Below are 27,957 nucleotides of genomic sequence, written 5' to 3'. Positions count from 1 at the left end.
ACCCACGCCAGGGTTTGTTTACACCTGACACGCAGGTGGGCGGCGCCGGCTGACCTCCCGCGAGGGGTCATGACGCCTTTGTGTGGCGCCTCTCCTGACGTGATTCAGTTGCTTTAGCTTACCGGGGCCTGGAGGGGAGAGGCCACAAGTATAGACGCGCAATTAGCCACAGGAAGCCAAGGTAAGGATAACATGGCGGTTAAATTAAAGGGAGTGATATGGGGATGCGAGGAAGGAAGCTGTATCTGGTTCCTCTCCTGCCGTGTTACAGTGACCTCTAGTTGACCCAGGGCCTGAAGGGGTAAGGATTAAAAGTATAGACACGGAATTAGCCACAGGAAGCTAAGTTAAGGGAGAGAATGACAGCTGAAATAAGGGAAGTGAGGGGAGGATGCGAGGAAGGAAAGACTTTCTGGTTCCTCTCCTGGTTAAAGTGGCCTCTAGTTAACCCAGGGTCTGAAGAAGGTGAGACACAATTACACACGCGAAATTAGCCAAAAAAAGCCAAGGTAAGTGATAAAATGGTGGTTAAATTAACGTTAGTGAGGTGGTAATGCGAGGAAGGAAGGAAGGAAACTGTACATGTGGTTCCTCTCCTGCCGTGTTGCAGTGACCTATAGCTGACCCAAGCTCTGAAGGGGAAGGAACCGATGATCTAGACACGGATTTAGCCACAGGATGCCTAGATTAGCGATAAAATAATAATATCACAACCCACATAGAGCTTCTTTCATTACTCAACACTATTTCAACTATTATTTTATCACAAATCTAGGCATCCTGTGGCTAAATCCGTGTCTAGATCATCGGTCCCTTCCCCTTCAGAGCTTGGGTCAGCTATAGGTCACTGTAACATGGCAGGAGAGGAACCACATGTACAGTTTCCTTCCTTCCTTCCTCGCATTACCACCCCACCAACATTAATTTAACCACCATTTTATCACTTACCGTGGCTTCTTGTGGCTAATTTCGCGTATGTAACTGTGGTCTCACCTTCTTCAGACCCTGGGTTAAATTTGAATATGTGGCTTATGTACATTGTTCTGTATAGGTAGGACATCAAATGGGAAAGAACTGAAGATGTTGACACAGATTTAGCTACTAGAAGTGTATTGCCAGGCCAGTATAACAATGCATGTTTAATGTTAAGGTTATGGAAAACTTTTCATTTACATGCGTTGTTATACTGCCCTGGCAAAACAGAAGTCGAGATAGTGATAAGATATTGGTCGAAGAATTTTCGTTAGGTGATGAAGGAAGCTGTATGGTGTTGAGTGTGTGGCTTATGAACAGTGTTGTGTATAGGTAGCACATGAAATTAAAGGCTTTATATGATAGTGAGGTGTGTTCTGTGGCTGAAACTAACTTAAATAACATGGCTAGGGAAAGTTAACAGGTAAGATAAAAACCTTCATTTCTGCAGACTTATTTTTACCTTTTCTATATGAAGCCGACATGTTTGGATTTTTATTAATATTCGCCTTGTATGAATCCTTTTCTCACACCTTTTTTGTCATTTTAATCTTTTTCCAATTATTACAAACCTATTTACATTATTTCCTTCCTCAGAACTCCACATAATGCCCAAGGAAAGGTTCTGCAGTGGACATTGCTTAGAAAGGAGACTCAACTAAACATGTAGGGGGAAGATGGAAGGCAGCGAAGATGAGGAAAATACAGATCCAGATAGAGCAGCCTTTGGTGATGAGTACAGGGACAGTGAAGGGGAGGCTGACACTCTAGGGAGGAGGACACATGGACAGTCTTTAGAGAGAAGTGAGAAGTCCAGTTGGTCAAGGAGAAGCAGGGCAGCAGGATGTGAGGAAGTAGTAGATGCATCACTAGAGGACCAAACAGGAACATCACAAGAGAGTTTACATTCCAGTGGAAGAAGGTCGATTACAAGAGAGAAGAGCATGTCGAATTACCACACTCTCCACCGCCACAGAGGCTTAGGGAGGTTTGAGGGTAACGGCCAAGACGATTTTGAGTTTGACCAAAGCTCTGAAGGGGAGAGTCAAAGAAGACGAGACATGTCAAGTGAAGAGGGAGTGACTGATGAGGAGAATGGAGGGGAGACTGTTATAGAGACAAGCTGTGATGAGACAAGTTTCAACACCTCCATCTACTCATACAAGGAAACCGGCAGCTCCTCAGAAATTTCCATTGACCCTGTGGTGTGGAAAAAGTTTAAGTTTCTTTCATCTATATTGAAGGTTGGTTCAGTTGATTTTTTTTTCTTTTCTTTTCAGTATCTGTAATTGCATATGCTATTTTACTCTGTGGTAGCTATATGTATTTTTTATTGGCTTTGTTTTGAATATAGTGAAGAAGTACATGAATGCTTTGATAATGTCTTCTAATTATAACAAACTGCCTCATATACACTTTATTTTTGCTTTCATTCACATAATTACTTATCTTCCCATCCACCCACACATCCATTCACTCACTCACTTGCTCACTCCCCCAATCACTCATTTAGTCACCTACCCATTCACCCACTCACCTGCTTAAACAGTCAAATATTCTGTCACTTAAATACTCATTAATTCACTCAAACACTCCTTTCCTCACTCATACACTCCCTCCCTTCCTTACTCAAACTCTCATTCACTCCTTCACTCACTCAAACAATCATTTACACACTCAAAATCATTCATTCAATCATTCATTCACTTACTCAAACACAGATTCACTCCCTCCTTTCCTTTGTCATTCAGTTACCCACCCATTCATCCATCCATAGGAGACGCAGCACAACCTCCGGGCAATGGATGACCTTATTCTAGAGCACCATAGACTTCAAGGACAGCCTGCAGCCCTCCCACAGCCTTCCCAAGCCCTCCACCAGGTCTGTGCATTACCTTTCATCCTTGTCTGTTGCCTCTGTGTACAGGAAGAAGCTGGAATGTCTGTGCTTTGGGTATGATTCCTTTGGTGTGATTATACCATGTTTGATGTCAGTATAAGTAGATTTGTTTTTATTTTGTGGTGTAGTGGGTGAAACTATTATGTTTTTATGTGTATTTTTTTTTTTTTTTTTTTTTTTTGTGTGTGTGTGTGTGTGTGATTTTGTGTCTGTAGGTTGGGTGTGTGTGGGTGTGAAAGAGAGAGAAAGATACCCTATACATTTTTGTGAACTTTTACTATAACAGTTAGATAGACTACAGTAGTTTGCCCAGAGTCAGGTATAGTTAGCTGTTTTGTCACTGTAGTTCTGCTTCTTATACTTCCATACATTTGTTTAAATATATCACAGGGGATAGAAATACATACCTCAGTTCAGGATGTTGATGTGGGGGCCCCTTTTCCACTTCTCATTTTTGGATCATCATTGTCTAGAAACAGTTGTCAACATACTCATAGTACAAAAGCAGCATTATTAATCATATATTTTTGGTGTTATATTTTTTGTATATGTTCTCCAAACTCTAGGTATGGGGGTGTAATATCCAAAATTCTTCATAAATTAAATGACCTGCTTCACTTTGTACTTGATTTAAGTTTTTTATGGGCTACATTTTATTGAGCGTTATGTTCAATTGTTTAATGTAGGAAAGAAAGCTTTATTAACAACAGCATAGCATTGCGACAGTAGAAGCCTCACGCACACACACACACTGCCACTAATGTTGTTTGCTTCAAGATTGGTTAGTTGAGGAGCAATGGTGATTAGAACACACACACATACACACACACGCTCCGGTAGTTATCCGCTTTGGTAGCTTATCTGCTCCCGTAGCTCAATCGGTTAGAGCGCCGCGCTGCCAGGCTTCACGGCCAAACAGGCAGCGGTTCGAGCCACGCTCAGGCCGGATTCTTTCCGTTGACTAGGAGTGGTTACTGTCCCCCCTTGAGCAAGGGGGATGCAGTGTGTGGTGTGTGAGGTCCTGGCAGTACCCAGAGATCAACAATAATGAGCACTTGCTCACGTCGTGAGGGTACCTACTGGTGAAAGCGAGTCCAACTCGTGATCAGGCCATGGTGAATTACACACACACACACACACACACACAGAGACACATACACAAACACATACACACACACTCACACTCACTTATACACTTATACACCTGGCTACTAACTTGTGTACTGTGGTGTGCAGGGGCTTGGTGAGGGGGAAGCTAAGACTGACGAGGCCAAATTAGAGGAGATTCTCAGCCTCCTTCACCACCTAACACACACCCTCTCATCCTACGAACAGCATCCTCTCCTGGTGAGTGTGCTGTGCTGTGCTCCCCTCATCTACTGACCCATTCTCCACGAATTACCTTTTCATTCTTTTATTTACCTCCTTACCTACCATTTACCTATTTCTGTATTCTCCTATAAACATAATTTTCTTTTGCTATCTTGTTCTGGACCCATTTACTTGCATCTTTCTGGTATTAATTTTGTCTTATATTTCTCAATCTCTCTCTCATACCTCTGTTACAACATTAGTGCATATGGTATCTTGTGATTATACTGTGCTTTTATTTGTGTTCTACTACTGAGTTTTTTGTATATACTGTAATGGCTTTTGTATATATTTTCTCCTGATCTTTTCTTGATCAATAGCATTAATTTGCCACTAACCCAGGCCATTAAATTCTCATGTCAAATCATGGATTTTCCTTCTGACTTATTAATATACATATTTTCATATTAATATATTGATTTGCAAATTATATACATATAGAATGCTACATAGTAGACACATAGATCAATTGATACATTTGATTACCTCTGAGACAACCTTTATCTCAGGCCTCAACTCCTCATCTTCAAGTGATCAGCACATCCTTGCACCCTGACTCAGCACAGCAGCAAGCACAGAGCTCCTTCAGGGGAGAGGGCACTGGGAGGGAAGCCACTGTGGCCCTGTGTCACCCCTCACCCCTAGAGGGCCCAGGACCTGCTGGCCATACCCTTCAGCCATGCACTCACCTTCCTTCCTTAGGTCAGCCACTCAGTCCCAGCAAAGATGCCAAATTTACTGAAAGCTGTGAGGGAAGGAGTGTCAGCTTTACCACCCCAGCAGCAGGTGGCACTTACAATGGCTTCACACCGAGCTTCCAGATTAGCCCCGACTCCGTTGATGCCAGGCTGCTGCGTGACACCCGCCAGGGGATGACAGGGGATGCACACTCACATGTCTCCTCCCACTACTTGTTGAGCAACAGGAATGTTGATAACATGTCACCAAGGCCTATGGTGTCTGAGCTTTCCAAAGCCCACAAGAAGGACACTGTGAGCCAGACTGATCCCTTCCTTCTTGTGCCAAGGCTCAGTGAGGAGCGTCAGCCTCCCCACAATGGGTTCACCAGCCAAGCTTACCCACCAGAGAGTCTTCACAGCCACCAAGAACCTCTTCACCACCCACTCATGAAGGAAACCAGGTCACTACGGAAAGATATTGACGACATCGTGGCCAGGAAACAAGCCCTAGACTCACGCTTACAGTCCCTTATAGCTCACCGAGCCATGCAGAGGGAACTGGAGACTACAGACTTTGATGAGACGAGACAGAAACTCACACCACTGACCAAGAGCAAAAGTCTAGAGGACAGTGAGCTGAGGAAATCAAAATCAAAACATCGAAAGTACAAGTCAAGGAGCAAGAGCTATGAGGAGGAAAGTCAGGTTAGTCAGGTCAGGAGGAGAAATGGTTCACAGGAAAGCTACCTCAGCATGATAAATGAAAACCAAGATGAGTTTCCCAGCCTCACCATGGGGAGTCTGGACAATGAGGACAAGATAACAGAGCTACAGACAGATGAGGCAGAATTACCTGGCCTGGGGGACAGTGGCCTCAGTAGTGAAATCAACTCAATCAATGCCACAATTCAGGAGCTGGTGAGGGAGAACCAACAGCTGCACAAGTTTCTTCAAGGGATGACCTCTGAGTCTTTACTGAAAGTTGACCAGGAAAAGCTGGCTCTTGAGGCACGGCTTCAGTCCCTGGACAAAGAGAACCAGTCACTTAAAATCTCTTTGGATGAGGAACAAGAGTTAGCTCACAGCATGGCAAAGGCCCCCAAGGGTGTTAAGTTTTCAATCAGTGAAGAGAGTGCTGAACAGGAGAGTGACAGAGAGACAAAGGAAGCCAAAATGAACAAAGTCAAGGATAGTAGTGAACCTGATTCAATCTCTGAAGCACTCACTTTATCAACCAAGGCTGAAAATGATGCCCAGAAACCTTCAGTGAGTGGCAGTGAGCCTGCGAGCTCTGCCAGGGAGGGAGAGGAGGGAGCAGCTCAATATTCACCCCATGACACTGTGAGTCATCTTAGAGCAGAAATTGAGCGCCTGACAAATCAAAACCAGCAGTTGGTGAATATAATTGAGAAAGAAAGGAATGTTGGGAGTGGTGAGAGAGATTCCCCAAGGATGCTAAAAAGCCAGAGTATAAATGAAGAGGTGAGCCTGTGCTCCACGGGCGAAAGTCTGACAGACCAGAGCAATGTGACAAGGGAAATGGAGAAGCTGCAGCAAAAGATAAAAAAGTTAGTGGAGGAGAAGGAGATTCTGGAGTTCAAGCTAAGCAGGGAGGCTTCAGAGAGGGACTTTGAGAGCACTCGTCTGGAGGCTAGAATACAGATCCTCAATGACAAGAACCAAATGCTAACACAGAAGCTCCAGGACTGCGGCAACTTGAGTAAAGCCAAAAAGACAGAGATAAGTTGCCAGACAGATACCCTGGGCCTAAAATCTAATGGAACAGTGCTTGTACATGATGTAGAGAATGGACAAATTGAAGAGACCAGCATTGAGAAACAAAGTAAAACCAGCACATCAGCTGTCAGTCAGAATAGCAAAGCACAGCATAATTATGGCTCCCCTGATAAATTGATAACCTCTACTACCAGCAAAGCATCACCCCCTGTCAGTGCTAAAATTACAGTTTCATCTGCCTCAGAGAGAAGGGCTGAGGAGATTCTTGAAAAAGGCAATGGAAGACAGCACACAGCCACTCTCCCTGAGGACTCACTCTATTCTCGTCCTCATCTGAAGGACCTTCCGCTGAGCATGTTTAGCTCTGATGAAAACATAAGCACTGATGATGACAAAATAAGCCTAATCAGGACTCCTAGAGAAGATACACATAATAGTCATTCTTTAGAGGCTCCTCCTGTTAGTGTCACAGAAGCCAGCATTATTCCTGGTGACATCCACCATACCATTGATGTGATGGGGAGGATGGGAAGTGGGGCAACAGGGCTAGAAAGTGTCAGTCATAGCAAAGGCTTTCCCAGTGATGGCAGTAAGCAGGGTTCTCAAATACAACAACTGGAGGTATTAGTGTCCCAAAATAAAGCTATTGCCACCAGTCTGAGTGAACTGAAGACTTTATCAAAGATGTCCGAGAGTAACCGAGAAGCAGCCTTCACCAAAATTATGGAGGAAAATGTCAGAGTGATGCAGAATATAGGAGAGAAGCTTGTCTCTGCTGGACAGCCTCCCTCCTCCACAGAACCTGATGCCAGATTCACCAAGCTTTCCCATGAAAACCAAGAGCTGAAAACAACCTTGCAGCAGCAGCAGAAGAGGATTGAAACTCTAATCAACCAAAACAGCTCCCTGGAAAAGAAGCTTCACGTGGTTCAGCGAGAACACAAGGAGGGAAGAAGGAGAGAGGATGCCAGGAGCACAGCCAGCAGTGACTCTTCTCACCAAGATGATGATACACTGAACACAATGGAAACTAAAGGGAAGAAAAGCAGGAAACTTTCCAAGGAAGGTCTGAGTGATGCATCTGTGGACAGCTTATCAAGTGAGAAGCAAAGGGAGTCTGTGGAAACATCAAGAGTGTCAATCATTGAGAAGGAACAGCCCATCAAGTCTTTAAATACAGGTCAAGCTTCGTCTTCAGTACATGCGAGAGGAGAAGGCTCAAGGCCAATTTCTCCATCACCGGACCAAGCAGACAGTAGCAGGAGTCAGGTAGAGGGTTCTCAGCAGAGTGGCAGCAGTGAATCCAGCAGGAAGGAGTCGCCTGGCTCAGCACGGGAAAAGAGGAGGAGGAGCAGCACTGTTCTTGACCCTGAAACACAGCAACTCATTGATTCTGCTCTCAGGAAGGATAAGGAGAAAAGGATGCACCTTTTGGAAGAGGCTGGTGGGTAGAAGAATGTTTCTAGTAGCTGTTGATGCTAGAATGAAGTGTGTCTGTGTGTGTGTTGATCTTTTCTAGCCATGAGAATAATTTTAGTCAACACTCAATTTACTAGACTAATTGCAGCCACCCCCTCTCACTAAATCAGAATATCTGCTAAATCATATTTCCCTTATTTTTGGCCCAGTTTACTGGAATATGTCACAGAATTTAATGCATTTCCATTATACATACACAAATAAAAAGTTTCATAATTTAAGATCAGCCATGTACAATATTTCTATATATTTTATATGTGCATATCATGTGTCATGTGCATTTAGATTTTGTCCACTAAATCTCAGTTCAGTATACTTTCACCACCAAATCATTATTTTGTACTATTCCACTAAAGCGAGTTAAAATAAATGGATAAAATGCCATCTGCTAAATCTAAAATCCATTAAATCAAGTTATTTGTATTTGGTTGTGTGATGTAGGTACTAGAATAGAGTATGTAAACATCTTTTCTTTGCTGACCTTTCTGTCTGTCTGAATGATTCTTTGTGGCTGTGTAATATCAACACTAACATGGAGTGTGTCTTTGTGTCTGTTGACCTGTCTGTTTAGTAGAGTAGTTCTCCATGACTGTCTGAGGATAATACAATACTATGCATTTATCTGTGTGCTTTTCCATTTGTCTTTCTCTCTGTCTTATCTTGGTCTGCATTCTTGTTACTTGCTAATTCCTGTAAAATCTATTGCCCTCTTTTGTAGCATTGCAAGTTTTTTTACTCTTTCATTCACTGCGTATTTGTTACGCTTCACCTTCAAAGTGTTAGAAATTTAGATCATAGTCTATCTATCTATTTATATCTCCGACGCCCTGCTCCCTCACGGGAATTTCCCTCTGGGGGGTGGCCGGAGCAGAAGTGTCTCCATCTCTCCCTGCTCTGGCACCCTCTCAGCACGCTCAATCCTGCTACTTCCAACTTTTTCACTCCAATACTCGCTCACCTTATTGATCAACTTCACAGGTGGTCTTCCCCTGACACCCCTCTCTCAATCCTTCCCTCATACACTCTCTTCACAAATTCATTCTCCTCCATTCTCATCACATATTCAAACCATCTCAGCGCACCACGCTTCACCCACTCCACCACTCCACAATCCACTCCTTTCGCTGCCACACCCATACCAAACCTCTCATATACTCTTTTATTACTTTCTCCATTCCATCCTGAAACACCACATGCACATAATTTTATTCACCACCAGAGAGGGAGAAAGTGGCATTGCAGGAGCGTATCATGACCCTGGTGCAGGAGAATGACACTCTTGCAGCGAGGCTTCAGGAGGTGGTGAATGTGTCCAGGAATTTGAGTGGCCACATGCACTCTGTCAAAGACCAACTGGAGAAGGTTGAGGCCGAGAAGGATGACCTGCACAGGAAAGTCAGGTTGGTGGTCAGTGATTGGGGGTTACTGCATCCCCATTTCCTTGTATCCCTCCCCCCCCTCCCCCCCATCTCTCTCTCTCTCTCTCTCTCTCTCTCTCTCTCTCTCTCTCTCTCTCTCTCTCTCTCTCTCTCTCTCTCTCTCTCTCTCTCTCTCTCTCTCTCTCTCTCTCTCTCTCTCTCTCTCTCTCTCTCTCTCTCTCTCTCTCTCTCTCTCTCTCTCTCTCTCTCTCTCTCTCTCTCTCTCTCTCTCTCTCTCTCTCTCTCTCTCTCTCTCTCTCTCTCTCTCTCTCTCTCTCTCTCTCTCTCTCTCTCTCTCTCTCTCTCTCTCTCTCTCTCTCTCTCTCTCTCTCTCTCTCTCTCTCTCTCTCTCTCTCTCTCTCTCTCTCTCTCTCTCTCTCTCTCTCTCTCTCTCTCTCTCTCTCTCTCTCTCTCTCTCTCTCTCTCTCTCTCTCTCTCTCTCTCTCTCTCTCTCTCTCTCTCTCTCTATCTCTCTCTCTCTCTCTCTCTCTCTCTCTCTCTCTCTCTCTCTCTCTCTCTCTCTCTCTCTCTCTCTCTCTCTCTCTCTCTCTCTCTCTCTCATATTATATGTCTTTTTCTCACATTTTTCCAGTATTCACTTTTTTCCCCACTCTGTAATCCCTTACTATCCAAGCTCTGTAAAATCTTGACTGTGGAATAATTTAAAACAATTCAACGTAGCTGTCATTTGGTTCCTAGTCCTGTTTGGGAAGATAGCCTTTGCTAAAGACTTCAGAATATCTCTCACTTTCGTGTGTTTGCTTGCTTCTTATGTTTCTCTTTCTTGCCCAAAATGATACACTATTACTTTTACACTGACTCATAATGACATAACATGACTCTGGTGGTGCAGGTCCTTGGAGGATGGGCATGAAGACAGTTCCCTCAGCCTCTCAGACTCCATCAGCAGCTCACGCCTCACTCAGCGTCTGAAGGAGAGGATACGCAGCTTGCAGGTGTGTGGAAGGAGTGCTGGTGTGTTGTTTGGGATATAATAACATTCTCTCCTGTCATTTTCTTCCAATATTTTTATCATGTTTACTGTTATGACTAGTTTTGTTCTGCATTTCCTATACTACTTAGAACTTATTCAGTCTAGTTTGTTATTCTATCTACTGTTTAAATTATCTTTATCTTTTCATCACTAAGACACTGAATAAGAAGTTACTTTTTATGACCATTAAAGAAACGCTCCAATAACTTGATGAGTAACTTTCCTGTTTTCTCCTTTTCATCTTGTATAGTATTTTTCATTATAGAACAAGGGTGTATTTAGGACCTTGAAACATTGGGGGCTTAGCCCAGCTCAAAATGCTGGGTGGTTGGAGGCGAGAGAAGTGCAGAGATTTTAGGGTAATTCTGAGGCCTCTCTGACATACATTAAGGCCAATTTATGTGTTATTGTACTTAGCAGTAACACTGAAAATATGGCAAGTGTGTCATAATAAAACTTTCAAGGTCATTATCAATTTATGGTAAAGCATAAGCACATTTAAGCGCTTAAGATTGATGCATCATAGATATAAATGTACTGTACAGATAACTTCAAATTAAAATCTATTCTTTCAGGTACGTTTACTGCAGAGAACAAGGCACTAAAACTGATGAAAAGCAATTGGCCATTTTTACAATGTACTATGGTAAAATAAGGAACACCTGAGTCACTGAGCATCAAGTAATTAGCAATCAGAAACTACCATTTTTCACAAATTCATCTAGTTTTTTATTAAATTTATTCTGTTACCGAGGAGACTGAAAACTAAACTCAGCACTCTTACACTTAACTCTCTTGGTTTTTGCCCAGAAAAAATATTGTCCATGTCTGAAAATTAGACTGCCAACACGTTCAATATAATAACCCTTTTTTTAAATAGGAAGATTAAGCAATTAATTTTGTAAATAATAGTAATATTAATGGTAGCCACAACTTAAGTCTGAAGAATTTTTTTTTTTTGAGATCCGGAGCTATATTCATAAAACATTTGGGGCTATAGGCCCGAAAGCCCAGGCCTAACTACGCCACTGTTATAGATTTAAACTTTGAAGCATTAAAAAACCTATAGTCATATCTCATTTTTGGCGTGGATGCAATGCCTCATTTAGTCTTCTTTTATCATGAATGTAGTGTGTAACACACTGAGGAGTTTGTACCTTGGAATCTCATTTGTGTGGTGGGCAGAATGAGGTGGAGCGAGGGTGGCAGGAAGCCCACCAGCGCACTGTGGAGCGAGACAAGGCCATGGCGGAAAAGGAGAGTCTGGAGTACACCTCAAGCATCGCCATCAACACTGCCAGGAAGGAGGTGAGGGCGTGAGGGCAAGGAACACTGCTGTAGGTGTTTTGAGATTACCACAGACCTCTATTTTTTGTTGGTCTCAATTTTAGATGTTGCAGTAGCTCAGTATGTCACTTTTATTCTGTGTTTGATTTGTTAGACTCAACCCCTCCAAACCGCAAAAGTTTTTCTCTGGACATCCCCCATAACGCAAAAGTCATAAAAAAATACACTTTGAAACTGAGAAAATGTCATGAAAGATATTTTATAGAAACTACGAGTTTGTGACTTATGTTGACATTAAAACGGATTAAGTGGTGATCACAACCATTAAGTTTCTCACCAACTTTACAGTCGCGAATGAGGTCAGGGTTGCTTACTAATACCAGATCCAGCAGATTGTTTTCTCTTATTGGTTGAGTTACAACTTGAGTGAGGAACAAATCCTCCACCATTTCTATAAGTCTGTTACCCTCTTGATTTCCATTCATCAGTCCCCAGTCAATGTTAGGGCAATTAAAGTCTCCAATTGTTATTGCTTCTTGGTTTGTGTTAGAGAGTGAATCTCTTCGTACTGGGCAGTGTCGTCGGCTGCCTGTTGTTTTGGGGGCCTGTATATGGTTGCAAGTGTTAGTTTCTTATTATTTATGGTTATTTCCACATAGACGGAATCGTATTTCTCTGCGTCCTGTTTGTCTATTTTTATGGCAGGGAGCATATTTTTTACATAGCAACTTACTCCTCCTCCTTTTTTGAGCATTCAATTCTTGTGGAAGCTTTCGTACCCAGGGAATGACAGTTCGGAAATTAGATGTGCAGAGTTGGCCCAAGTCTCTGTGATGGCTACCACATCTGGCTTCTCTGTTGCAATGTACACCCTAATTTTGTCCTTTTTGGGTAATAAACTACATGCATTTGTGTACAAAACAGAAATGTGACTCCTGTTTTGGCCGCGACAAGTTGTATCAGTTCGTTTGTCGGAGGCGTCGTTGGTTACACAGTTTCTTGTAAGCCGCACCGATGCTACGGGTCTGGAGTATGATTATCTAACCCTTTCACGCACCAAAAGTTTAATAAATTTCTCTTTCCACTGCAACATCCATTTGGGGCTCCCTAGGGGGCCTCATGGAATGGCCTGATGCAATAAAATTGGCAACCATGATTTGAACTAATGTAACTGAGGGATGGGAGATCACATAACGGGAGGGGGGCGAGATGGCTAGCTAATGCAGTTACCAAGTGCGGTCAGTTAAAAAACAATTCTCTGGCTGGGGCCGTCCAGGAGGACCTCAAGAGAGTCTACCAGCGCTACAGGCAGCACCTAAAAAAGAAAAAAAAGAAATGCAGTATAGGGGGAGGGGCAGGGGGGCTGAAGTCAGAGTCACAACCTTAAGATTTCCCGGTGTCGGAGTTGGAGTTGGAGTCGGAAATTTTAACTCCGACTGCATGCCTCTGGGCAGAACAAATACTGATTGGAGATGATTTATTGATGGTTTAGGAACATTTTTAGGTCATTTTTTAAATATCCTTTTTTTTTTTTCAACCTTAAGTGTTGAGTCCCCCCTTAATTAAAGTTTCTCCATTATCTTTATTGATGTAACATCCCATCCTGGTTTACATTTTTAGTGGTGTCACAGCTGTGAATTTCATCTATACTTTCTGTGCTGATAAATGTCTTAATAGCTCTCTCTCTACCAAAGCCAGTTTAAAGATACTCAGCAGCTTATTTTCATTATTTATGATCAACAAACATATTTTCTTTCCTTGGTAGAGGATAGTATAGCAATTGTCTCTACCATGGTAAAAAGAAAAATACCATAGTCTTTACTTTTCATGTCGTCCCTCTTTAGGCAGAGAACTTTTCCCCCCAACAGGCTGAGAGCTTGAGGGAACAGTTGGCAGCCTTACAGGAGGATAGGGAGAGGTACTCACTGGAACAAACTAACCTCAAGAATGAGCTGGAGAGGAAGTCAGTGATGGCCAAAGCTGCTCAGGATACCCAAGCAAGCCACCTGGAAAGATTGGTGGAGGCTGAGAGAAGGATTGAGAGCATGCAGAATGTCCTGAAGAGGCTTGAGGAGCAGCTTGCAAAGGAGGAGCTGGCAAGGAAGGTATTTGTGTAGACATTTGATAGAATTTTGAGGCTATGTGTTTGATAATGTATGAATTTTCTCTTCACTAGTATTGTCATCATTATTGTTATTTCTATTCCTTAGGCAAGATGGAGAGGGATTACTCAGTGGCCTTGTGTCCAATGCAGGAATTTGGTCAGAGTATAATGCTGACTTGCCTGATGGGCGAGCCTCCCATAACTCACTTAGCCAGGGGGGTACCTCATTGGCCGACTGGTAAAGGAGTGGCTCTCCCGTTACGCTGGTCGCGGGTTCGATCCCCGGCGCTGGCAAAACCTTTCCTTGTCTGGATTAATTTTTCGTGTGTTTCGTTACACACAGTAGTCGTGTGGGACTTTTCGGTTAGCGGTGCCCACCACTGGTTATGCATAATTGTTTTTATTATGTCATATTTTTATTGCCTGTTTTTTATAGAAGTGTGGCAAAAGTCCGGGGCAGGTACTGAGTATTGGTGATTGCCAGACTGAGTATTCTAAACATCTATAAATGGGCCGTTTCCCTAGACTGTAATGGATTCTGATTCCCAGAAAGGTGCTCCCCCATAGTAGTCCGGAAAATTGAGGGTAGAGTGTACCTGAAAAATTACAATAGAAATAATTACATGCTTACATGGTGTGAAGGCAGGCAGGCTGGTCTACCCATGCAACTCAGATTGAGGCAAAAAATGCAGCTTTGTGCATCATGTGACTGCCCCTGCTCATATTTTTGGCTGGTGTCATGCACCGTACATCCGGCTGATTGGCTGAAAGCAATCAGTGCAGTGCGCCATGGACAAATTTTTCACATGTACAGAAATCTGTGGATTTGGGCCACTTGTTGGCTGGGGTTTGTTGTAGGTGGACCATTTTAAACACATTACAGTATTTTTTTTAAATACTTATTCAAAAAATTCCATTTTGGAAGTACCCTGGACAAACATGCATTGGACGTGGGGCCACTGTATAATGACAATAAATTTTCACTGAATTTATGTTTAAATAGTTGTTAGTTCATACAAAAGACTGCTTTAACACAGATCATATCTGTTACACTAATCACCTCCTAATTTGCATGACCCAGAGTGCAGAAGAAGAGCTGGAGAAGGTGAAGGCGAGGAGCAAAAGTATGTCATCTCCTTGTGAGTCTGAGAGAGAGAGGACGGCCTTGGGTGGGGAGCAGCAGTGGGCCAGCACCATAGCTCACCTCAGGGTAGGTCTTCATCACCTCACCATTCTCGTTTGGGGAGGGGAGGGAGATAACACAGGTTCAGGTTGACAATCCTTTATCCGAAATTCCAAAATCCGAAAGCTTTTTGAATGCTGACGCGATGCACGGGTGGGGACACAGGCTATATGGAGGCTGTCAGGGTCAAGCATGAGGGACCACAGGCTCTTGCTGGGTGACAGCTCATGAAGGAGAGGGGAGGATGCCAATAGACTGACTTTATCGGCTTACGTCAGCCTAGGTGACCAAGTCGGTCTTTCGACGAGGACTGGCGTGTCTCTTTGTACAAGTCGAAGTCGTGAGCAAGGGTTCCCTTTGTTCGCCGAAAGATGAGAGTGCTCAAAGCGTAAAACAATGGGAATAGAGTCTCAGTTAGGGTTGCCACCTTGGGCTTAAAAAAAATTAAAGGACGCAAAATCCTATTCTCCAATATAGAACGAATCCATATTTTATGGAACAGGTGGCAACCCTAATATTTCTCTAGCCTGCCATGACTGACAGCCGATGCCCGCTGCTGGTGAAGGCAGGAGGAAGGGGGGAGGGACGTTACTAAGCGTATTTTACACGTATTTCAAGATCACCCTTGACACACTTAATTTTATGGACTGTTTTTGTGGTTCACCAAAAAATGCGCTTACTACAGTTTTAAAATACTGAATTTTATCTGCTCAACCCCTAAAAGATGGCTGGCAGGAATTCGCACTCCAGCGGAGAAAGACATAAAGACGGGGTGCGGAAATTCCTGTCATCCAATTTCCGGCCAAGATTTGTACTTTCCAATATTTTATCTCCGTCGTGCTGCAACCGAGGTAACTCTAGTTTCTTTTATCATGTAAATGAAAGATTGGCGGTGTAAAAGGACTGTAAACTATTGTGTTTTGGTCTCAAATTCCCACACAGGGCATTGATGAAGAACACCTATTTGGCCAAATTTTATCAATGCAACACACTCTTGCGAGCAGAAAATCGCCCTCTAGCCTGTCCTTTAGGGGTTAACCATTCAGACAGTTAAATATGGAACAAATGACGTACGTAGAGTTAAGTTTGGTTAGTTTAAATTTATTCGGCACACAGTGTGGGGCGGCGAAAATACGTAACACAGCACAGGATGGGACATGGTGACGGCAGTCCACTATATGAGGGTCAGTGTTTCGAGAAATACCTCCTCGCAGAAATAAGTTGCTCTGCTGTTCAATACGCATGCACACTGGGAGAATATGCAGCAGGAAAAACACTAATTTGCCTGGTTTTGTTCTAGTTTGTCCACTTGTGATATTTGTGAGCGGTGAGTGAAATATAGAAACAGTAAGCAAGTTGAACCTCTCTGCGAGCTATTTTGTTGCTGTGGTGGCGGTCGGCGGCGGGTGCACAACAGGCAATTGAAAAGTCAATCATTTAGTGATTTCCGGAGATAAATACTGTCTCCACAATAATCAGCATCATATTTTGTCCAGAAATAAGCAGTCAGCATCTCGAAATTAGTAGGCTACCCTCTTGTGAATAATCCTCTATTTCAGTTTTCATTTTATTTAGATTCAAATAAAAATATTCCGAAATCCAAAAAAGTCTGAAATCCGCAACACTTTCGGTCCCAGGAATTTCAGATAAAGGATTCTCAACCTGTATCAGCAAACACTAAAGCAAAAAAAAACTGCAATTGATTTCTGCTTTCACCAGATTGAAAAGTTTGTCACTGCTAATTACTTCATACATAAAGAGAGTTGGCAATTAGTAAAATCTAATAATCGTTCAACATTATTGTATGTTCTCACTGAGAGGTTATGAAAAATAGGAAAAAAACATAGAAAAATGAGAAATTGCATAGTCATCCTGAATAAATTCCTTCTCATGTAGATCATAATGATTAAAGAAAATAATAAGAAAATACTACAGATGACTTGGATGCTTTGTCTAGAAAACAGGAATAGCAACTTGAATGAAAATATCTTCCTCTTTGTGTATGTGTGTGCACACAGAATCAGCTTCAGCAAGAACACCTTCAGGTCCGTCTGCTGGAGGCGGGGGAGCAGGAGAGCAGTGCACGTGTCCTGACTCTGCAGCGGGACATTCGTGATGCTCTAGCAGCAAACCAACAGCTACAGGTGGGGGCAGAACATCTGGCAAAGGAGACCATGGCATTATGTTTCAGTATCCTGTGTTTGTTTGTGCTTTGATCTTGTGTTTGTTCTTCAGAGATAATCATGTTTTTTTAAAATTATAGTGAACTCTTGTTTTAGTGGACTAATTTGAGCCATTTCCGTACACTTCATAGAAATCCCCAGTAAATCAAACTTCTATTTTTGGTTTGCTTAATTTAATGGAATATTTTACAAGTTGCATGACATCTCAGTTTGCATATCTGCATTTTGCAGTAACCCCAAAATATTCACGGAGTGACTGTCACTCTCCTCTTTGTGCCTTGTGGAGGCAGATGAGTGTCTGGCAGCACGAGCAGGTAGTAGGTGAACCAGTAGCCGGAATGACCTCTTGCCTTCACAGGCAAAACATCCCAAACTCCAGTACTATGAGCAAATTGGAAACAGAACACAAGAGAGAGAATGGGGGACAATAATTGAGAGAGGAAAAAAAAGATTAAGTCAACATATAACAAGATTGTTATCCAAATCTCAGTTTAGTGAACTGTTCCACTGTCTCATCTTTAAGTGGATTATTCCAGTAAATCTCAATTCAGTGAATTATACATTATACCACTTAAGTGAGGAAAAATAATAAAAAATGTCTTCCACATCATCAAGCTTCCATTTGAATTCTACAAAATCAAGACTTTTCTGTATTCACATTCACATACATTTTGGCTTTGATATACAAATTTGCTTCTTTTTTTCTATGAACATAGTCACTGCATCCTCTGAAAGGCTTTGTACATAAAGTTTTGAAGCATTAGATTTTTGACAGGACTTACTTTCATCCTTGTATATTTCAAATATTACTATGTCTTCAAGCATGGTATGCAAAATTTGATTAGACTAGGAAAATTGGAGGGGTTTTAAGACATATATTTCCCTGACTGAGCTTTGGCTGTACCCCAAGTGGCATGGCTGTTATTTTATCCATCCCATGCAAAGTTACTAACACCTGGCTAAGCACACCCACTGGCACGCTCTCTGACTCATCTCCAACGCAGGACAAATACAACCAGCTGCGTGCCGCCTATAGGGTCAAGAGAGCTGAGAAAACCAGTCACCGTGAATTCTCGCAGCACTACACAACTCAAGTGAAGGAGCTTGGTAAGACTACAGCTGCCCTGGAGGAAAGCTTCAAGGTATGTATCCCTCCAGGCATGTGTGGTTTGACATAGTGATCATGAGTACTAACCTGTGCATTTTTATTGAGGAAGTATACCCTATGTATATAAATTGCTTGTGAGGATGTTCTGTGCCTGTTATTATCAGTCTGTTTTCCTCCCCAATACCTCTTCATGGTACTCTACTTCTGGATGGTTTAGCATCAAATGTATCAAAGAAGATGGTAATTCTTGGTGTTATTTTTAATTCATAGTAAACATTTGAATGTCATCTTAATTCACAAGTATCTTCTGCCTCTCAGAAACTTGGAATAATCAAAGAGACATTCAAAATTTTGCTGCCTTCTCCATTTCTGCTAATTGTTTTCAATGTTTCATATTTCCTGTCCTTGAGTAGTGCTGCCCAGTCTTGTTGTCTGTTGATTGTTTTTTGGGGGCAGTTAGTTTTCTACACAGGGCAAATGTGATATGTGGTACTGAACACCATTTTCCTGTCAGCTCTCCTTGTTTATTGTGAAAAATTCAGTACCATGGATCTCATCCTCTGCAGGGCAAAATCCTAAATTCATTTGTTTCATTTAGGCCTTCTTAGCACAATATTTGTTATTGCTGCAGCCAGTGAGATGTCATACATCCCAGTCCTAGAGGTGTTTTTCCCAAGAGTTGTTCATGCCTGGAACTCTCTGCTGCCTCAATTTATTTTTTTTTTTTATTATTATTATTACTACTATTTTTTTATTTTTTTATTTTACGTGTGGCCTATAGCACCGGTAGGCTATTCCATAGGGGCCTGATGGCCGGCCCAAGCCCGTCATGGCACAGGCAATTGTTTATAGTGGCGCCATTATTGTGTTAACATTGAAAATGTTAACACATTCAAGTCAGATGTGAATTTCTTTTTATTGCAATAATAATATTATTATATGTAACCCTCAATTTGTTTTGCTATTATAATGGAATTTTAATCAAACTAGATATCATTTTATTGATTCATAAACTTTTTTTTTTCTTTTTTTTTTCTTTTTTGTTGTCCATCAGTTACCTCCTCTTTATTTATTCTAATGATCCATATTCAACAAAATTTCCTTTACCTTTGACTTTTTCTCATGTCAGGTTTGATGGGTTGCACTTATAGCATTTTTACTCCTGTGGGTCATCCTATTGCACTGAGTTTAATGATAATTGTGATGATAATTATTGTCCATACTTTTGTTTTTGTTAACTTGATGACTTATTTGTTGATATTCATGACTGAATTTTTTGTTTATTTAATGCTTATACAATATGTTAAGGAACTAAAAAATTGTGCATCTGCATTGGTGTCTTTTAATGAGAGTCAGATTTTAACCTTATTCTGCAGAGTTCATATTCAGTACTCTTGAATATGTATATATGTTTAGTGCTGTAGAATGTGCATGTATAGTGGAGTGGTGCAATAAAATATGTATGTATTGAGAATACTTCATCAGCTTTGCTGTGCTGCTGACACTCATTTCAGGGGTGTTGGTGTCAGATAAAGGAACAAAGATTTTGTCTACCTAACTGTCTGTTCAACTTATTCTACTAAGTGTACAAGTTTAGTACTCTAGGTAGACTGTATATGGAGCAAAATGAGTATTACAGAATATCATTTCTGTGTTTTCCATCTCATTTTTGGTGATGTTGTGTGGTGCAGGTGATGCTGAGTGCCCTGGGTGAAAGCATTGAGGTGACAGTGGAGTTGTTTGCCTCACACGTCTTCCTCACTCCTTGCCTGACACACCCTGGGCCTGTCATCCACCAGGACCCTGAGGCATGGTTTGGGGCACAGCAGGGACGTCTCAGGTTAGTACTGCATTCTGTGTTACCCTTGTTTACTTCTGGGAGAATTATGGGGTTGTATCAACCAGCTTTTTAACCCCTTCGCGCCGGATGTTCAAAAAGCCCGCCTGGCTGATATACGGTGTGGTCGGCCGCGCGGGAAACCTGAGCCGGCATGTATCTGCTTGTCACCTCCGTATATTATGCTGCTGAAAGCCCTCATTACATGTATCCCGTATTGCAAAGCAGCATACACGACGAGTCAACATATACCTGCTATGCATAATATAAATTGCGTCAATGCAAAATAAAAAAAAAAGCAAAATAAAGAAAGGGGAGAAAGGGGCAAGGGGGAAAGAAATAGAGAAAGCAGATGATTGTGTAGAGGAGGAAGAATGTCGAGAAATTATCAGCAAATACAACTCTGTTATCATCAGTCAGAGAACTGCCAGATACTCCTTTGTCATCACAGACAATGTATGTGTGTACGTGTGTGTGTGTGTGTGTGTGTGTGTGTGTGTGTGTGAGAGAGAGAGAGAGAGAGAGAGAGAGAGAGAGAGAGAGAGAGAGAGAGAGAGATAGGCAAGGAGTGGTGGTGTTGGCACCTTGGTGTCTGGGAGAGAGAGAGAGAGAGAGGTGGGCAAGACGTGATGGTGTCGGCGCCTCAGTGTCTGAGAGAGAGAGAGAGAGAGAGGCAGCCAATGAGACTTCCTAATTTTAGAAACAAGGCGGGAAGAAGGCGGTGCATACTGTAGCTCATTTTTTGTGATTAGTGGGAACAAGGATGGTGGGAGGAGCAATAGGATTTCAAGGACAGCATACGGCGTCTTTACTTAGTAACCAACACAAAGTACGGGACAACTCCGTAGAAGAAACAGAATAGAAATATGACGCCTACGTAGGCGTCATCGTATTGAAAGGGTTAATGGCTTAAAATAATGCTGCATAACCCATTTCATTGGTTAATTTTTCCCGGAGATGTGTTGTTTCTTATATTTGAATTCTATTTTGTATAGTAATTTGGAAAACTAGTTATCATGTTAGTGATTCACTTTTTTTTGACAAAGTTTCTGTAATTTATTTTCAGGTGGTTGCAGAACCAACTCCGAAAGCTGTGTCTTCACAACTGGAAAACAGGAAATCTTCCTAGGACCTCGAATCTTGATGTATCTCAATTCGAAGTGTCTTTTAATGAGAGTCAGATTTCACCTGCTGCTGGAAGGTCACAAGAAAAGAGAGAGGGAGAACAGAGGGCAGCAGGGAGAGCCTCCAGGACACGACAGCCAGAAGGGAAAGTAGATCTACTATCTGAGCTCTCCATCCTTGATGAGAACAGATCCTACACCAGCACACCAGTGAGGAGATCAAGTGCTTCAGACATCTCACTCAGCACAGCTTTCTCACCAACCAAATTTGGTGGTGAGGCAAAGCATTCAACCCTAAAGCCACTTCCTAAATTTGAGGAAGTAAAATCAAGTGGAATGACTCCAAGAGTGCAACAGGGCTCCTTGTATTTAAGTGAAGCAGAGCGCATATTGACAAGTCAGCAGAGGGAGCTATCAGAGGTCAAGCACAGGCAGTATATAGCCATTATTCACAGTCTCCAGCAAGAAATAGACCAGTCCATGGCTCCATCACCCAGTATTCCCTCCTCCATATTCACAACACCAGAGAAAAAGACTGTGAAGTACCCTCAGAACTTGATGGAGGAGGAGGATGATGACAGTCTAAGCTCTGGAATGTCATTGGCAGAAGTTTATCGTTCCCAGGCTGTGTCTCCAACATCTGGCTCACCTTCAGGAGCAGAGTCTTCCACATCAACACACAGCTTCTCAGGAAACAGTGTTAAGAATGTAACTCACACTCCCAAAGAAGAACAAGATTCCCAAAGCTCACCTGAGAAGAAACTCGGCGCTGAAAGCATGGTATCTCCCAAGACCAAAGATGACTTCCAGGAATGCCCACAGGAGCTAGAAAATGGAGTGAACACCAAACAGAGCTCCAGGTCATCTTCCAGGTGTTCTCTCATCAAGTCATCCTTAGAGGAGGGTGTCATAGGGGGGAAGGGGGAGGATGTTAAGCAAGTCAGGAGCAGCAGCCTCAAGGAAGATGAGCAGAGTCATGGCCTGGATGTGGACAAGGACAGGGACAGCTGGGAGCAGGAGGAGGTGGAGGAGGACTTTATCCGGACATTGGTTCACAGTGAGTCGTAGGGCCAAGCAGATGAGACTCCTAGATTAATTTTTCATATCTGAGGCAGACTAGTGGCAGGTGAGTGTGAGGGGACAGTGTGTGTAGGCTTAAGAGGCACTACATATTTTCTTTGTGTTCAGGTACACACAGACTCCCACAAAGTACACATTTCCAAAGTTGCATTTGACTTATTTATGTATTTTATATATGTAATTATGTGTACCAGACACTTAGGCCGGGTTCCCACTATCCCGTTTTGATGGTCCCATCGACAGTCGATGATGACAATGGGATCCGGGCCCCGCTCGCAGAGCCCCGTCGGCCCGTCCAGAGTTGAATTCAAGTTAACTTTTGGGTCTGAGTCGGTGGCGGTGGTGGCCCGTCCAGTGATGTTGAATATTCTACATATGAAATGGAAGTACTTATACAAAATAACATATACATACATTTCAATATAATAATAATATAGATACATATGCATTATGTACATCTATTTTGTTTGGCAGTAAATTTCTTTTGTTGAAAGCCCATACCAAAATTATATTGTGAAAAGGGAGCGACTTCAATAGGCAGGCAGATGGTTGAGAATTCAATCAGTTGTTGTTTTTAGTTGTTCATCAGCAGAGCACACCTCAGAGCCTGCCTTGGACTGGGTTTTACCACATCTCCCTTGTAGAGTGTATATTGAGTTGTCTGTGAGTGTGGTTGTCCTGCCATTCCACACATAATGATCTGTAGCATTTAATAATAATTTCAAGGCTTGAAATAATTGTTGGCGTGGCCAGAACATTCGCCTCCTTCTAGCCATGGCCTGCCATCTGACCCAGTAGCAAGTATACAGAGGCCGCAATCAAGCAGTCGCTGTCGCCCACAGGGTCCATGCTTTGTTTGTCAACAAGCGGCATGACGGATCCCATTTCTTCAGTACTGAGCGCCCATCATTTTTGTGACATCTTTTTGATGTCATTAACGTCGACAGGACTGTCAAAACGGGATAGTGGGGACCCGGCCTTACAGTGTAAAGTGTGCTCTACTTTAATTTATAGTCAAGTCATTTTCTTGTGTGTTAGTGTTCTTATGTTGATGAGTTGTGGAAATGTTCTCTAATTTTTTTTTAATTTTTATTTGAAGATGACTCAAGGAGTAAGTTTAGTTAATGGATGTCATCCAAGAATTAAATTCTTGAACTGAGTGGAGGTGACTAAGGGGTTTTGACAGTCAGGTTAATGTTGACCCATGCACCAAAACACAAGTTTCAGGATAATGAAAGTTTATTTGTTACATTTATATGTTTTCAGTTTATGTTTTCATGATAGATTATGAACTTTTAACTCGACAGTCATTGCCGTTGTGCTAAGAGCAACTTGAGCCACAGACTGTGGGATTCGTTGGGGTTATGGCAGCTCTGAACATCCCAGGATTAACTTAGATGGTAAGCTTTCTTTCATTTTTTTCTATCTTTTGGACATCATCATTACCAATAGTACCATTTTGTATTCTGAGGGGTCACTTTCATCTCATTACTCATTGTAATAAAACACCTAAATTCAAAAGTTTAATATACTGTACTATAGATTCCTCAAAGGTTTAAGCACACCAACATTTATAAATTGCACTGTGTACCAAGAAAGGCAAGCGTATTAAGTGTTTGTATGACAATAGGTTGAATGTTGTTTTGTATCAACGTTTTTCATGGGATGAGTGAAATCTGTGAGTTGTCCAGATGTAGATTTAAGCTCTTTGACTCGTCCATGACAGTATTGTGTTCATATTAATGTGGAGGCCAAGTTGTATCTGCCTTTTGATGCTGCACATTTAATACATTTCAGATGCACACTCAGTGTTGTAAGGTAAGGGTAGTATATTAAAATTATTTTAATATTTATTTTCTGTTGAGGAATGGAGCTTTTCCCTCTCCATAATCAAAAGTAATTCTGATTGGCCATCATAATCAAACATAAATTAATAAGTGCCTCCCCCTTTCAACTTTTAAGACTGATCAATTTGATGGGTAAGGTCCTCCTTACCCTGCCAGTAATATTACTGGTTAATTTGATGAGCTAGTCCTACCCTCTGCCACTCCAGGCAGATATAATTGTATAAAAAATTCATCAAATATGGCTTCTAAATGGAAGGCAGCAGTACTTTATTATCTCAGCTAAAAATAAAACAAAAACTTAGTAGCATAATGCATTTAGATCTTCATCATACATACAAAAATTATTGTTATCATTCTGGTGTAAGAAGGGGAGAGATTCTAAAAGATATGGTAAAAAATCAACATGACTTGAGATACAAGAACAATGGCAATGCAAAGTGTATTGTTGACTGTTGAGGAGGTTCTAGGCAGCTTTTTCCCTTGCCTGTGTAATGTGATAACTATATTTCATTCCTTTCCTTTTGTACCTGAAGTTTGGTGGGCAATGCAAGCCGTCCAGAAACTTGTGGCCTGAATTGGCCCAGTGATATACTGTGCAGGTGTTGCAGAGAGAGAGAACTAGCTGTTTTCCTTATAATCAAAATGTCATTATTTATACTACTGGTACTGAGAATTTGGAAGAGCAATTTGGAGTGCATTTTTTTATGTGAATGGAATGGAATTGTATACGGATTCCATCTTTTAAATGATTTTATGCAGATGCTATTTGTTTCATTCTTCACTTGCCATCCCCTAACCATGATGGGTTAGTTGCATTATCACTACTATCATCTCTTTATGGTCCTCATTCTAGAAATTCTATTCAATGCTTTCTTAAATCTTTTGGGGCTATGTTTCATTATCTGAGAAGATGCCAGTAACAGTAACCAAATAACACTACTTGATCATATGCATTATTTGATGAGCCAAAGAGATTAGGATGCAGTCAGAAAGTTATCAATTCTTTTGAAATAGGAAACAGGAGACATGTGGGGAGGGCCTTCCTTGGTGTGATGGGGGCTAAGGTTGTTCCAAGTGAAAGGAACAGTCATTTGTGTAAAGATTAAGGGTGCCAAGAAATTTTGAATGAAAGAAGGAAAAAAAAGGAGGTAAGGACTACACAGGGCCAATGCAAATTATTTCAAGAGAGAGAGAGAGAGAGAGAGAGAGAGAGAATCAGTCATGTATGAAAGCAAATGGATGATCTGAGAGGAAGATGAAGAAGTGGAGAGGACTGGAGTAAGTAAGAATGAGATATATGCATAGCTGGGCACAATAACAGAAAATCTTATTCCTGATAACCGATAACTGATAATGGAAAACCTTATCGGTGATAACCAATATTCGTTAAATGGAGACACAAATATAGGCGATAACCGATAACCGATATAAATCCACAATTCCGATACTAGCTAGCGATAAGTGATAGGCGAAAACGATACTATATTGATATTTCCAATAAAAAACATAGATGAATTCAAATTTTCATTATCTGTATTTTAGAAAACTTACGAAACCTGAAAACCACACGTTGACACGTACACATGGACGGTAATACTAGAAACACCTGAACTGGTGTTGTGTTATTTGGCGTCCCCACCGTCAAAAGCTGGCGCTTTTGTTTACAAACACTGGTCTCTTGTGAACTGTGCATGCTCAGACCAGCAAGCGTAGACCTGTACAGTCTCACAAAGCTTTTTAACCGTAATTAAGAGTTATTGGAAGGCTGAATCAGACATACAGTTCCACTACCACCATCCCCACTGTTTCTAGACCCGACACTCTGTACTAGTTGTATTTATATGTACAGTGTCGTTCTAGAAACAGTGAGGATGGTGGTACAGTTTGTCTGATTCAGCCTTCCAGCAACTCTTATTAATGTGTTAAAAAGCTTTGTGAGACTGTACAGGGCTACACTTACTGGTATGAACATGCGCAGTTTGCAAGAGACCAGTATTTGTAAACAAAAGCACCAGCTGTTGAAGATGGGACACCAAATAACACAACACCGGGTGCCTTCAATAACACGGCATGCTCACAAACGGATATGGAATATCAAATTTGACGCAGTGAATAATCATTTTTGGAGCAAAGTTAAGTGAGTTTTCTCTTTGATATATTGATTTTTGAGTCTAACATAAAAAAATAACCTAGTGTTTAATGTTGATGATCTAAGTATGAAATCTCTTCACCGAAGATATTTTGTACCCCGAAGTTTTTTCATACAACACCGGGCGCCCGGGCCACGCATGCGCAGTAGGGAGGAGACAACTTTTTTTTTTTTCTGAGGCAGAAAAAAGTAGCGATTATCGCTAGTTTGGTTACAAAAGTAACGAAGATACCGATATATATTCAAATAAGTAGCGGATGGCCGATAACCCGATTTTGTTATCAACGATAAAGTATCGCGATAACTTATCGCGATAACGCCCAGCTATGGATATATGGACAGGGAGAGGGGGGCATTTGGAAGAGGAAAGGAATTGGGTGAATGCTGAGAACAAGTGGGATATTGGAGGAAAGGTAGGGGAGTGAAGAGAGAATGGGATGTACAGATAGTGTCAAGTGGAGGACTTCCATAACAGCTACCTCATAAGGAAACTCCATGGTTTAGGCATCAGAAAACAAGTTTGAAAAGTTACATCATCATATCAGACTCAGCAGAGGCAATGATGTTAACATTAAACATGATTAATGAGTGGAAGGTGGGATGAAGGAGAGGCTGGAGGGGTTATCACAGTCGTTTATTGAGCCCAACATCACTACTGAGAAAGCTTACACCTCCGTCTCGTCTGCGAGCTCACCCACATGGGGAAAAGTTACAGTCCCGGTGGTACTATGAAGCCTGAGTACTAAGAACTAACCTGACAGAGAAAGCTGAGTTGCCTACACAAGCCTTCCTTTTCAAAATTCTTATTTCCAACTTAATTCTTGCTCATATAATATCTTTATTCTTGAAATCTTTATGATCATTCAGTTACTTTTGTAGTATTTTTTTAGGTATAAATAAAAATATACTGATTCAGAGTTTATGAAATAGAAAGGTGTGAAATTTGTCTTCTCTAAAGTTTTTAAAAAATCTCTCCTGCCATCTTACTCATGCACGTGGATGTGTGGTGTTTTCTCAGTTACTGAACAAGAGGTGGTTGGTGGTGGTAGCCAGACGTGGGGAAAGAGAAAGAGAAATGAGAGTCAACTTTCAACTGTGGGGAGAAGACTTTAGTTGCAGGGAGTCAACTTCTAAACTGATAGACAGCCTTTCTATTATTCAACATGGAGACAGTCAACTTAGAAGAATGGGCAGAAAGATTTTGAAGAGAGAGATAATCATCTAAGCTTGGCAAGGTTAATTAACTTACCCTCTAAAGAAGACTAAATCAATATCTGGCAAACTAGGAACACAACAGTTGACAAGCTATAATGGACTTATTAACCTTAAAGATTTAAATAAGGTCATGAAGGATACATACTAATAAATTCCTCACTGGGATGATGATTACATCTTGTAATCTACTTCTAACACAAAACAAATGGGCTGGCTGATTGTTTTATCATGGTGTTAGGTGTTAGGTCCATACAGCATTAATACTAACCTGCACCATTTTGTCTAGCAT

General features: G+C 41.7%; 1 protein-coding gene across 3 annotated transcripts; it reads left to right on the top strand.

Annotated features, from left to right (window-relative positions):
• Window positions 1-12: 12 nt before the first annotated feature.
• On the top strand, window positions 13-25,064 carry LOC127006524 (golgin subfamily A member 4-like). Of its 3 annotated transcripts, XM_050876475.1 has the most exons (15): window positions 13-181; window positions 1,570-2,216; window positions 2,750-2,854; window positions 4,109-4,219; window positions 4,753-8,104; window positions 9,359-9,539; window positions 10,411-10,513; window positions 11,737-11,859; window positions 13,707-13,943; window positions 15,024-15,152; window positions 17,144-17,269; window positions 18,313-18,450; window positions 20,108-20,256; window positions 21,320-22,434; window positions 23,765-25,064. In XM_050876475.1, the coding sequence occupies exons 2-15, from the start codon at window positions 1,650-1,652 to the stop codon at window positions 23,791-23,793; spliced, it is 6,465 nt and encodes a 2,154-aa protein (XP_050732432.1). In that variant the 5' UTR covers window positions 13-181; window positions 1,570-1,649; the 3' UTR covers window positions 23,794-25,064. The 3 variants fall into 3 exon arrangements, with proteins under 3 accessions (XP_050732432.1, XP_050732433.1, XP_050732434.1); XM_050876476.1 differs by lacking the exon at window positions 4,109-4,219; XM_050876477.1 differs by lacking the exon at window positions 18,313-18,450.
• Window positions 25,065-27,957: the final 2,893 nt, after the last annotated feature.

This window comes from Eriocheir sinensis, chromosome 33 (genome assembly GCF_024679095.1).
Source record: "Eriocheir sinensis breed Jianghai 21 chromosome 33, ASM2467909v1, whole genome shotgun sequence".
NCBI lineage: Eukaryota > Metazoa > Arthropoda > Malacostraca > Decapoda > Varunidae > Eriocheir > Eriocheir sinensis.
This window is presented reverse-complemented; position numbering and strand designations above follow the sequence as displayed.